Here is a 14,460-nt window from a genome sequence, read left to right on the forward strand (position 1 = left end):
ACCTCAGTAAAAAATCCACTTTTCAAAGCCCAGTCTCTTACGTCAAACTCGATGCAAGCCCATAAATCACCAGCCTCATTGCCCCGGTCATCTCTTCCACCAAGAGTTGACCCTTTCCTGGCTCGATGATTTATAAGAAAAAGTTACTTTGTTTCATTGGCTATGGCACATTTGCTGTAACAGTTTGTAGCAAGGGCCTAGGAGACAGTAAATTTATTGTCTATGGACCTTGAAGAATGACATCAATGCAAAGTGTCTCGCATTAAGAATTCTGTGGGGAAGGAACCATTGGCTCGTCATCTGTCTTTGGAGGAGAGTGATGTCTTCTATGTCGTCATAGAACTCTATATAAGAAATGATACTTTAATGATGAACCCGGCAATTAAAGAAGACCAGACAGAGAAGCATCTGCACCCTGGTCCAGCAGCCATGCACAAGCTCTTCTGCGGACTCATCCTCGCCATTGTCTTCAGCCCACTCCGGTCACTTCCATTATTGGACCCCAATGCGATTTCTTACAGAATACCAGGTAAGGAAAATTAAATCTTTATCCCATCCCTAATCCAACTAATAACATTACTTTGACATAAAGGTTTAATTACCGAACAATTCATTATCCTGCAGACTCTTCCTAATGATTGATCATACCGAAGGATCAAACGCTGAAACTAACTTGGAATAAAATACCTCCATTAGCCTCGTACTTAGAATTATACACACGTAATCTTTTTTTTTTTTTCTTTCTAGAAAAGGAAATGACTTTTCTTAAGATGATATTACTGTAATAAGAAATTAAGTGAATATTCCAGACTGTGTCAGGGGGCGAGTGGGAAAAGCAAAGTCATTTACAATCACCTTCATTATTTTAATTAATAGTTTTATTTTTTTCTAATCCATTTTCAGACTTCTTACAGCTTAGAAACAAAGTCACATAAGGAATTACAGGAATGTCAAATTTGCTGCAAGCCTTACAATGATTACTGGAAAATATTTACATTTCTAATTATTAGTAATAGTTTAATATTATTTTCTACCTTTTTTCTTTTTCTTTATTCATTTAGTTTATTATTGTGCTCTGAAAGAATAATTTTTAACCATTCATTATCTAATATTCAGTGTCATACAAATTACATGCAGTTATTACCATGTCTGTGTATTAATTTCAAGTATTTATAGATACATCTCCATATTTATTATCTTTATTATCTTTAATTGTTATATTGTATTCCACTGTATGTATGTACATAGCTATAAATATACTTATATACACATATATATATATATGTGTCTTTATGTGTGTATATATATATATATATATATATATATATATATATATATATATATATATATATATATATATAAAAATAAATGTATTCACATATATATGTACATATCTATCTAACAATTTATTATCTTTATTATCTTTAATTGTTATATTGTATTCCGCTGTATGTATGTACATAGCTATAAATATACTTATATACACATATATATATATATATATATATATATGTGTCTTTATGTGTATATATATATACTATACTATATATATATATATATATATATATATATATATATATATAAAAAAATAAATGTATTCACATATATATGTACATATCTATCTAACAATAATAATATTTATTCATTTAGCGCTATTAATCCCACATTGCTTTACATACAATGGCAACACTATCCCCATTGGGGCTCACAATCTAAGTTCCCTATCAGTATCTTTTTGGAGTGTGGGAGGAAACCAGAGGAAACCCAAGCAAGCATGGGGAGAACATACAAACTCCTTGCAGATGGTGCCTTGGTGGGATTTGAACACAGGACCCAAGCACTGCAAGACTGCCATGCTAACCACTGAGCCACCATGCCACCCTGTATATCAATATATAGATATATATATATATATTTATATGTATAACAATATGTGTGTAAATCAGTATATATATATATATATATATATATATATATATATATATATATATATATATACACAGTATATATACATATACGGTATATATATGTATATATATATTTATTTATTTATATATATACATATACACATATATATATATATAAAAATACATTTCTATATACCTATATATATATATATATATGTACATATCTATCTAACTGTATATATGTATATGTGTGTATGTATATCTATATATATATATATATATATATATATAGCAGATTTTCAGCTGTAACATGTATTATACATACAGAACATTTTTCAGAGTAATTTTGGGTGCTCACATTAGGAGTGTATGTAGAGATATATGCCTGTGCAATTTTGGTCCCTAATAATCTATATTAGCCCCTCCTCAGCTTAATCCTTTGTCATTTTATAATGAAAAGTTATGCAACTTTCTAATATATTTTGTGTTTCAGAATAAATGATCACTGTCAGTAAATGCAAACATGTTTACATCCAGAGGCTAAAAACTGGTGCAGCCTTTTGTATTTCTCCCAGCTGAGGGTTTGCTACCATAATGTCCATTCTAGAACTACTGTAGATATTGAATCATATAGATCTCAGCTTTCCTATTAGTTGCTATTAGTGCAGAGAAAATACATCAATCCAAGCTGCAATGTGAAATTTCACAAGACCAGAAGCAGAAAATCTTCAGAAAATCCCTCTGACACAATTGAAAAATGTTACATCTTATATTTAGTGTAAAGGTCCTTATAATTTTGGAGTAAAGGAGCTGTACTTTTTGTTTGGTTATGCATCCAAATATGAAACAAACATTAGCTACAAACACATAATGGGAAAGAAATGGGGAAGATCACATATCTATCAAACTTTCTTTTACAAATAAATATTATTGATCATTGGATAATTAATTATTATTGGAATCAGACCAGCCCACAAGGGAACAGGTGAATTCCCTGGTTTCCCCCTATGCAGACAAATTCAGCATCTCATCATTCATTTTCCACACTAGCCAGTAAATTAATATATAGAGACATAGATACGTTTGTAAATAAGGATAATATATTTACATGGCACTGAACTGTGGCCCCCAGACATAGTATTACTGGTGGCCCTTGGAGCCCCAGTCCACAATGTTTATTCGGGTCTTTTATTGAGTGTATGAAAATGAATGAAAATATATAAAACCTGGCTTAAATTCTATTAGACTGAATTTGATGGGCAATATATGGACCACTGACATCTTCAAATCTGTCATCAATCTCTCAGCCTGGCCATTTTTTAGGATCTAACATTTTTCACAATTGTTACTTTTGCACAGAATTATTTATTAATTATTACTGACTTGTTCATCATCTTTTTCTACTTGGCCACTGTGTTTGGTACATCAGCCACTTTAGGGCTCCACCCTCATGGTACCATAAGATTTTCCATCCAGCCCTTTGTCTATTTGTCAGAGTGTTTCTTTAAGAATGAAAAATCTTTCCTATGTGTCTTTTTTTAAAGTTCCATAGGTTGAAAAAAAGCCCTAGGTCCATCTAGTTCACCCTTCCTCCACCAATTATATATTTTGTCATTAAGTCATTTAGAACCCACAATGTTGTGTACTGAGGAAATCAGTAACTTTTCTTTTTTTGTGTCTTGTGGTATTCCTTACCATATTTTTCAACAAAATATTCAAAGTGGTAAACATGGGTTGATGACTTTTGTGCAAAATCAAAGATGCTCTTTTGTTTTCTTTTACTTTTTTAAATAAAAAAAAGTTGCATGGCCTTTCAAATGTTGTACATTAATCTTCAACTGCTCAAAAATTAAGTTAGACAGTGTCATGCAGTGACTACCTTCGTTCCTCCAGGGACACGGGAACCCCCGTCGATCGCCACAACACACTGAATACACGATACAATGGTGGGCCCTGGCACTGGGGAAAAGGGAGCATGGTTACCTCCACAAGTCACCTGAGGCTGATCCCTGCACTCCCTAACATCCTATATGGATTCTTTCACTCTGTCACCGATCACCTTCTTATCCCTATCTTTCCCCAGACTCAGTCCTGTCTAGTGAGTAGGGCAGCAGGAATGCTAGTTCCACTCTAGGTTAAAAACACAGAGAGGATTAGACAGACAGGTAAAATAAACAGCAATCATACAAAGCACTCCAAACGACAAGAGGTAATAATGAGGAACGGACAAGAGGGGAAAAAACAAAGGACTAAGGAAGGGAAAAACTGAACACAGCTTTCACAGAGCAAACATTCTCTGAATGACTTCTTGGTCCACAGCTCACAGGTTCCCTCTAGAGGCAAGCTAAGCAGAAACGGTCACCGGCGATTACCTGGACTGGGAGAGGTGTCTTTATAGCAGAGATAATTAGCAACACAGAACAGCTGACTACAGCTTTCCTTTAGAGTTCAGGAGGCCAGAGGATCTACTTAACCAAAGCAGCGCTGGATGAAGGAGAATCTGCACAGTCCGCAGTATTAACTTGAGCAAGTGTGTATACAGCCCTAGGCTGTGATGTCCTGATGCCAGAAATAGGAGTGACCACTCTCCATTGTGGACAGACAGGTTCTATATTTTACCAGGGTACTGGAGTACAATAAAGCAAAAGTTCTGTGACATTTCGAAAAGTCACAAATGACGAATAAGGCTAAATTCTGGGTAAGAAACCACATGCATATTAATAAGCAAAAAAAACACAAATGAAACAAAAAAAGGCACAAATTCAATAAAAAAAAATCTGGCTATAACAGTCACTGTTTGCACCTTTTATTTCTAGAATAAAAATGGTTCTAAGACAATGATGAATCTGGGCCATGGTATCCTCATGCACCAGTTCTGATTCTATTTTGTACTGGTTTTGATAACAAATATTAGTTTGGTTGTTATCAAATTTTTGCCACATTATCTTTGCACTAACATTTTAGGTAATAATTCTTTGATTTAGTCATTTACTATTCAGTCTTTCTTTCCAGATTCAAAGATGGATTTTGGAGACGTGAGCAGTTGGGAAGATACTCATTTATTACAGAATCTCCCCTCATTTCTGGACAAGGGCAGAGATGCAGATATTGATACAGATAACATTTTCAGCAAAGAAGGTACAGTACTTGAAATGATTGATGAATAATAAAGAAGCTATAGGGGGGACAGAGGAAAAAATTGCACCAGGGTCTGGTTGCCTAAAGGAACCCTAAAGACCCAATATATTTAGCATTGGGGCCAAGGATGTTTATAAGGACATTCACAACTCATGCATTCCATTGCAGATCCCAAGAATGGGGCCTGCATCTATCTCGAGAATGGAGCCCTGTTTCACACTGTTGTCAATGGGAAGGGGGTAAGAATTTCCAATGACAATAGTGCAGAAGCTTCTTGGAAAATTGAAGCAATAGGCGGCCATTATAGAAGCTATGGAAAAGCTATGGAGAGCTATCACTGATCACCCTTCCTTGTATCTTCTCTGGCTTAATATATTAGTGTGCAAGAAGACTGAGCTAGGAGTCAAGCCCACATTTGTGCAGCCCTCCATGTTCAGCAATTTGATGAAGTCCCAGTTAGGCTACTTTCACACTTGCGTTGGACGGCTTCCGTTGCTATCCGCAGCCTTGAGGAATTACGGTCACCGTTGCAGGAAACCGTTATATGCCTCATAGACTTCTATTAGCTACGGATAGCAACGGATGGTCTTGCATTGCATCCGCCCCGCGGCGCATCAGTTGTTTTGACGCTGACCGTCAGTGACCGTCGGACGGATGGAACGCTGCATGTAGCGTTTTTCTGCACTTCAAAAAATCGCAACCTGCAGGATTCCGTCGGCGTCCATTGTTTTTATAATGGACGCCTATGGTGGCGGATTCCGTTAGAATCTGTCATTTGACGGATTCCGTTAACGCATCCGTCTTTACATAACTGCGCATGCCCAGATTTGTAAAGGCAAGGAAAAAAAACCTATAACGGATTGCGTTATTTTGTACGAAACGTAGCATCCGTTGTGCCACTATATGCAACGCATCCGTTGCATCCGTCACACAACGCAATGCTACGGATCCCGTCCAATGCAAGTGTGAAACTAGCCTTAGTCTACTAATTTGGTGGAGCAGCCCCTTTTTAATTATATAGTATAAAATCACCATTTTTGAGTAGTCCATGGTCTTCAATGGTTTTGGTGGAACAGGTCCAATATTCCAGGTCTTACTCTTAAGTTGTTTATTAGTGTTGGTTGAGTGGTCCTTGGTTCCCTCTAAAACACCCTCATTCTTGATATATTAACTATAGCTGGTATCAATTTCAAACAAGCACATAGAACTAGTCAAAGTGACAAAAACATCAGTTCCTACATGAATAATGAATAATAGAAGCAGTAGCAAATTGTTTATTGTATTTTATTAAATATATTTATCTTTTTAACTAGGACTTAGTCTTGGGACTTATAATATGGATGATGTTATGAAAGAGGTGAGTTATGGTATTATAGCAGTTATATTCTTATATATAGTAGCAGTATAATAGTAGCTATATTTGTGTACATAGGGGCAGTATTATAGTAGGTATATTCTTGTACATAGGAGGCAGTATTATAGTAGTTATATTCTTATACATAAGAGCAGTATTATAGTATTTATAGTCTTGTACATAGGGAGCAGTATTATAGTAGTGTAGTTATATTTCTGTATATAGGAGCAATATTATAGTAGTTATATTCTTGTCTAGGACAGTTTATAGTAGTTATATTCCTGTATATAGGAGCAGTATTATAGTAGTTATATTCTTATACATAGGAGCAGTGTTTTAGTAGTTATATTCTTCTACATAGGGGTAGTATTATAGTAGTTATATTCTTCTACATAGGGGACAGTATTATAGTAGTTATATTCTTCTGCATAGGGGCAGTATTATAGTAGTTATATTCTTGTACATAGGGGCAGTATTATAGTAGTTATATTCTTGTATATAGGGGCAGTATTATAGTAGTCATATTCTTGTACATAGGAGGCAGTATTATAGTAGTTATATTCTTGTACATAGGGGCAGTATTATAGTAGTTATATTCTTGTATATAGGGGCAGTATTATAGTAGTCATATTCTTGTACATAGGGGCAGTATTATAGTAGTTATATTCTTGTATATAGGGGCAGTATTATAGTAGTCATATTCTTGTACATAGGAGGCAGTATTATAGTAGTTATATTCTTGTACATAGGGGCAGTATTATAGTAGTTATATTCTTGTATATAGGGGCAGTATTATAGTAGTCATATTCTTGTACATAGGGGCAGTATTATAGTAGTTATATTCTTGTATATAGGGGCAGTATTATAGTAGTCATATTCTTGTACATAGGAGGCAGTATTATAGTAGTTATATTCTTGTACATAGGGAGCAGTATTATAGTATTATATTCCTCTATATAGGAGCAGTATTATAGTAGTTATATTCTTGTACATAGGGGCAGTATTATAGTAGTTATATTCTTGTACATAGGGAGCAGTTTTATAGTATTATATTCCTCTATATAGGAGCAGTATTATAGTAGTTATATTCTTGTACATAGAGGGCAGTATTATAGTAGTTATATTCTTGTACATAGGGGCAGTATTATAGTACAGTAGTTATATTCTTGTACATAGGGGCAGTATTATAGTAATTATATTCTTATACATAGGGGCAGTATTATAGTAGTTATATTCTTATAGATAGGGGGCAGTATTATAGTAGTTATATTCTTGTACATAGGGGCCGTATTATAGTAGTTATATTCTTGTACATAGGGGTACTATTATAGTAGTTATATTCTTGTACATAGGGGCCGTATTATAGTAGTTATATTCTTGTACATAGGGGCAGTATTATAGTAGTTATATTCTTATACATAAGGGCAGTATTATAGTAGTTATATTCTTGTACATAGGAGCAGTATTATAGTAGTTATATTCTTGTACATAGGGAGCTGTTTTATAGTAATTATATTCATGTACATAGGCAGTATTATAGGTATACTGTAATATTGTTCTTAGGGTTAATAATAAGAGAAAATTCTGTAACTTAGGGCATGATGAAAGTGAAATTCAGATTCATGAATTGCAATTTTTTTTTTAAAAGTCACAAAATTTGGCACAACTCATACTCCCCCCAGTGTATTTTTGAGTATGCCAGCATTTTGGCACAGTTTTGCATAATTTTTTACCTTGCACCAAATTCATGAATCACGTGTGAGCAATTTGAAGAACCAAATATGGCAACTAATATTACAATAAAAAAAAAAGGAAAGTGACTTAGAAAATGAAAATGATGAATGGAGCCTTTGTCTCTTTTTATATTGCAGGAATTACTTGACAAGCAGCCACAGATATCACTATTGAGTCGCCTACAATCTAAAGAGCGTAAACCTTATAAGAAGCGAGCAGGGAATTTGTCTGAATGTTTCTGGAAATATTGTGTCTGATGGTGAGGGACGTGAAGTGTCTATAGAATTCCTGCTTATTTCTACACCACTGTATTCACAATGAGGCCTCATCTCAACAAAAGACGGAATAACGAATGAGAAGACGAACTCTCCAAAATAGTTTATTTTACATTTCAGAAACAATATTTTGTGTTTTGCTGATCTTTGTTATAATATTTTCTTTTCTTCAATGAAAGCTATTTAATAAAAGTAATAATGAAAATATTATGATGTCAAATTATTTTATGATTCATATTGAAAAAAAAAACCCCATCCAAATTGTTTTATAAAAATAAACAGCCAAGTGATATCAAGATGGCTTAGAAGAAAAAAATCAAGGCTATCTTCTTATCCTTTCACTTCACAATGTGATTGAGAATTTCAGCATCTGAACAATAATCAAGGATCTGGGGGCGGGACACTGTAGCCATTCTATTCCAGACACACCTGAAAAGCCCAGGACCCCGCTTTTAAAAATACAATTTTATCACTCAACTATTCATATGTCTAACAGTCAGTGCCCAATATTAACGAGAATATAACTGCTATAATACTGCTCCCCCTTTTTTTATGCAAGACGCTAACTACTATGTGCAAAATTATTACCATTATATTACTGCTACCTATGTACCAGAATATAAATATTCTAATACTGCCAGCATGTACAAGAATATAACTACTATAATACTGCCCCTATGTACAAGAATATAACTACTATAATACTGCCTCCTATGTACAAGAATATAACTACTATAATACTGACCCCTATGTACAAGAATATAACTACTATAATACTGCCCCCTATGTACAAGACTATAACTACTATAATACTGCCCCTATGTACAAGAATATACTGTAATACTGCCCCTATGTACAATAATATAACTACTATAATACTGCCCCTATGTACCAGAATATAACTACTATAATACTGCCCCCATGTACAAGAATATAACTACTATAATACTGCTCTTATGTACAAGAATATAACTACTATAATACTGCCCCTATGTACAAGAATATAACTACTATAATACTGCCCCTATGTACAAGAATATAACTACTATAATACTGCCCCTATGTACAAGACTATAACTACTATAATACTGCCCCCTATGTACAAGAATATAACTACTATAATACTGCCCCTATGTACAAGAATATAACTACTATAATACTGCTCTTATGTACAAGAATATAACTACTATAATACTGCCCCTATGTACAAGAATATAACTACTATAATACTGCCCCTATGTACAAGAATATAACTACTATAATACTGCCCCTATGTACAAGACTATAACTACTATAATACTGCCCCCTATGTACAAGAATATAACTACTATAATACTGCCCCTATGTACAAGACTATAACTACTATAATACTGCCCCTATGTACAAGAATATAACTACTATAATACTGCCCCTATGTACAAGACTATAACTACTATAATACTGCTCCTATGTACTAGAATATAACTCCTATAATACTGCTCTTATGTACTATACTATAATACTAACCTGCATGTATAAGAATATAATTACTATAATACTGCCCCGATGTACACGAATATAAATACTACAATACTGGCCCTGTATATCAGAATATAAATACTATAATACTACTCCTATATATAAGAATATACAGTAACTACTATAATACTGCTCCTATATATAAGAATATAATTACTTTAATACTGTAGCTATGTACAAGATCTTAATTACTATAATACTGTCCCTTATGTACAAGAATATAACTACTATAATACTGCCCCCTATGTACAAGAATATAACTACTATAATACTGCCCCCTATGTACAAGAATATAACTACTATAATACTGCCCCTATGTACAAGAAAATAACTACTATAATACTGCTTCTTATGTACTAGAATATAACTACTATAATGCTGCCTCCTATTTACTAGAATATAACTAATATAACTACTATAATACTGAACCTATGTATAAGAATATAACTACTATAATACTGCCCCGATGCTCAAGAATATAAATACTACAATACTGGCCCTGTGTACCATAATATAACTACTATAATACTACTGCTATGTATAAGACTATAATTAATACTGCCCCTATGTACAAGAATATATATATTACAATACTGCGTAATGTGTAAAAGTTCTAACTACTCCAATACTCGCCTTATGTACAAGAATATAACTACTAGAATTCCGCAACTAAATAAAATAGCTACTATAATGCTGCCCCTATGTACAAGAATATAACTTCTATAATACTGCCTCCTATGTACAAGAATATAACTACTATAACACTGCCCCCCATGTACAATACTATAACTACTATAATACTGCCCCATACGTACAAAAATACAATATATAATACTGATCCTATGTACAAGAATATACAGTGCCTTGAAAAAGTATTAATACCCCATTAAATGTTCCCCATATTTTCACGTTACACCCACAAAAGTAATTTATGGGATATATCAACACAAAGTAGCAAGTCATTGTGAAGTGTAAAGGAAATGAGACTATAATGGTAACGCGGGAGCGAGCAGGGAGTGGACCCACTGGACCAAGGAACCTCTGGTTATTGATATTCTGCCTCGGTGTGGTGATTTAATTGAAAAAGCTTTGGCTGGCATTATACCTGGTATTGGGGGCTCTTAGTGGCACTACAGTGAGGGGCAAGAGCTGTTTGTGGCTCGTGACTCTCAGAGCTGATGTGGCTCATGACCCTCTCCCAGAGCTGATGTTGCTCGAGACACTCTCTCAGAGCTGATTGTAGCTTGCGACCCTCTCTCAGAGCTGATTGTGGCTCGCGACCCTCTCTCAGAGCTGATTGTGTCTTGTGACCTCTCTCAGAGCTGATTGTGTCTTGTGACCCTCTCTCAGAGCTGATTGTGGCTTGCAACATTCTCTCAGAGCTGATTGTGGCTTGTGACCCTCTCTCAGAGCTGATTGTGTCTTGTGACCCTCTCTCAGAGCTGATTGTGTCTTGTGACCCTCTCTCAGAGCGGATTGTGGCTTCTGACCCTCTCTCAGAGCGGATTGTGGCTTCTGACCCTCTCTCAGAGTGGATTGTGGCTTCTGACCCTCTTTCAGAGCTCTTTGTGACTTGCGACATTCTCTCAGAGCTGATTGTGTCTTGTGACCCTCTCTCAGAGCTGATTGTGTCTTGTGACCCTCTCTCAGAGCTGATTGTGTCTTGTGACCCTCTCTCAGAGCTGATTGTGTCTTGTGACCCTCTCTCAGAGCTGATTGTGTCTTGTGACCCTATCTCAGAACTGATAGTGGCTTCTGACCCTCTCTCAGAGCTGATTGTGGCTTGCGACATTCTCTCAGAGCTGATTGTGTCTTGTGACCCTCTCTCAGAGCTGATTGTGTCCTGTGACCTTCTCTCAGAGCTGATTGTGGCTTGCGACCCTCTCTCAGAACTGATAGTGGCTTCTGACCCTCTCTCAGAGCTGATTGTGGCTTGCGACATTCTCTCAGAGCTGATTGTGGCTTGCGACCCTCTCTCAGAGCTGATTGTGGCTTCTGACCCTCTCTCAGAGCGGATAGTGGCTTCTGACCCTCTCTCAGAGCTGATTGTGGCTTGCGACATTCTCTCAGAGCTGATTGTGTCTTGTGACCCTCTCTCAGAGCTGATTGTGTCTTGTGACCCTCTCTCAGAGCTGATTGTGGCTTCTGACCCTCTCTCAGAGCTGATTGTGGCTTGCGACCCTCTCTCAGAGCTGATTGTGGCTTCTGACCCTCTCTCAGAGCTGATTGTGGCTTGCGACATTCTCTCAGAACTGATTGTGTCTTGTGACCCTCTCTCAGAGCTGATTGTGTCTTGTGACCCTCTCTCACAGCTGATTGTGGCTTGTGACCCTCTCTCATAGCTGATTGTGGCTTGCGACATTCTCTGAGCTGATTGTGTCTTGTGACCCTCTCTCAGAGCTGATTGTGTCTTGTGACCCTCTCTCAGAGCTGATTGTGTCTAGTGACCCTCTCTCAGAGCTGATTGTGTCTAGTGACCCTCTCTCAGAGCTGATTGTGGCTTGCGACCCTCTCTCAGAGCTCATTGTGGCTTGCAACCCTCTCTCAGAGCTGATTGTGGCTTTTGAGCCTCTCTCAGAGCTGATTGTGGCTTGCGACCCTGTCTCAGAGCTCATTGTGGCTTGCGACCCTCTCTCAGAGCTGATTGTGGCTTGCGACCTTCTCTCAGAGCTGATTGTGGCTTGTGAGCCTCTCTCAGAGCTGATTGTGGCTTGTGACCCTCTCTCAGAGCTGATTGTGGCTTGTGACCCTCTCTCAGAGCTGATTGTGGCTTGTGACCCTCTCTCAGAGCTGATTGTGGCTTGTGACCCTCTCTCAGAGCTGATTGTGGCTTGTGACCCTCTCTCAGAGCTGATTGTGGCTTGTGACCCTCTCTCAGAGCTGATTGTGTTTAGTGACCCTCTCTCAGAGGTGATTGTGTCTAGTGACCCTCTCTCAGAGGTGATTGTGGCTTGCGACCCTCTCTCAGAGCTCATTGTGGCTTGCAACCCTCTCTCAGAGCTGATTGTGGCTTTTGAGCCTCTCTCAGAGCTGATTGTGGCTTGCGACCCTGTCTCAGAGCTCATTGTGGCTTGCGACCCTCTCTCAGAGCTGATTGTGGCTTGCGACCTTCTCTCAGAGCTGATTGTGGCTTGTGAGCCTCTCTCAGAGCTGATTGTGGCTTGTGACCCTCTCTCAGAGCTGATTGTGGCTTGTGACCCTCTCTCAGAGCTGATTGTGGCTTGTGACCCTCTCTCAGAGCTGATTGTGGCTTGTGACCCTCTCTCAGAGCTAATTGTGCCTTGTGACCCTCTCTCAGTGCTTATTGTGGCTTGGGATCCTCTCTCAGAGATGATTGTGGATCAAGACAGTCTCTCAGAGCTAATTTTGACTTTCAAGTTTAGAAAGGTGTAAACAATCAGGACAAGTCTCTCTCAATTGGCATATATAATTGAATTGAAAGTTAGGTGGTTACCCAACCAGATGGTAGCAGTAATTCAGTTCCAACACAAGACACTACTCCAATACGCACCTTATGTACAAGAATATAACTACTAGAATTCCGCAACTAAATAAAATAGCTACTATAATGCTACCCTTATGTACAAGAATATACTATATATAGTATATAATGTAGTATTGCACCTCCCTTGCAAGCGTTTCTATTTAAATCTCTGGCTAGTTTATTCAATCCTCGTAAATCACTCCATAGGAACAAACTTAAGAAAGTAATTTCCAGCCAAAAAGTACAAACATGACTATAACAAGTCCATATACGGTAGCTGCAGGTTCCAACCACTCAAGTACAGGATTCCGCTCTTCTGACAATCAGAAGACAGCCATGGAGGTTTGTTGCCTCCATGTACAGAACACAGAGTGATTCCAGTGGCCTTCATTTTACCTGTTGGACCACACCCTAAATATGGAGATAGGTGAACAGTCATCTCACACATCTCTTGAGCTGTTCACCAAAAAAATCCAACACAACATGGCCGATTAACAATCTCAGCATCTAACATGTTGAAGTATTTATCCGGGTTCACATCAATGATGTTAATAATCTCAGTGATACATATCTGCCCTCTAGTATTTTAGCAGTGACCATCTTGCACTATATATTTATTAGATAATTCTGCACCCTTCACACAAAAATACAACTAATATAATACATTTATGTACAAGTATATACCAAGAAAAAAATCAGTTCAACCTCTCCTAACTCCTTGCTAAATCCTGCAGGAAACATGAATCTTTGACACTTCAGCAAAGCTAAGGTTCTATAGTGCAAAGTACTACAGCCTTTAAAAAAAAAAATAAAAAAAAATGGGTTTCCTACTTTTTACATTCTCTAGTGTATTAAGAGCAAACAAGGGAACCATGCAATGAACCTGAGAAAGTGGAGCATTGGCAAAAGGTAGGGGCTGCATCTAGTTCTACATAACTGGGAGGGGGTTCCTCACTATGGATATCATGATGCTACCTCACTATATAACTTTCTGAATATTTTATTATTTTATATAGTATATAGGTTCTGAACAGTGTAACAAGATTGTCC

At 36.8% G+C, this 14,460-nt stretch overlaps 1 protein-coding gene across 1 annotated transcript; it reads left to right on the forward strand.

Moving 5' to 3' along the window:
- The first annotated feature begins 315 nt into the window (after positions 1 to 315).
- UTS2 (urotensin 2) lies at positions 316 to 8,582 on the forward strand. Its single transcript, XM_075328166.1, has 4 exons — positions 316 to 529; positions 4,920 to 5,045; positions 6,359 to 6,402; positions 8,271 to 8,582. The coding sequence occupies exons 1-4, from the start codon at positions 367 to 369 to the stop codon at positions 8,388 to 8,390; spliced, it is 453 nt and encodes a 150-aa protein (XP_075184281.1). The 5' UTR covers positions 316 to 366; the 3' UTR covers positions 8,391 to 8,582.
- Positions 8,583 to 14,460: the final 5,878 nt, after the last annotated feature.

This window comes from Anomaloglossus baeobatrachus, chromosome 11 (assembly GCF_048569485.1).
Source record: "Anomaloglossus baeobatrachus isolate aAnoBae1 chromosome 11, aAnoBae1.hap1, whole genome shotgun sequence".
NCBI lineage: Eukaryota > Metazoa > Chordata > Amphibia > Anura > Aromobatidae > Anomaloglossus > Anomaloglossus baeobatrachus.

What these genes read in the sequence shown, in the direction of transcription:
- UTS2 (XM_075328166.1), top strand. Translation starts at nt 367, where the DNA reads ATGATGAACCCGGCAATTAAAGAAGACCAGACAGAGAAGCATCTGCAC. An exon ending in GATTTCTTACAGAATACCAG is followed by an intron (nt 530 to 4,919) that starts GTAAGGAAAATT and finishes CTTTCTTTCCAG; the next exon opens with ATTCAAAGATGGATTTTGGA. An exon ending in TGGATGATGTTATGAAAGAG is followed by an intron (nt 6,403 to 8,270) that starts GTGAGTTATGGT and finishes TTTATATTGCAG; the next exon opens with GAATTACTTGACAAGCAGCC.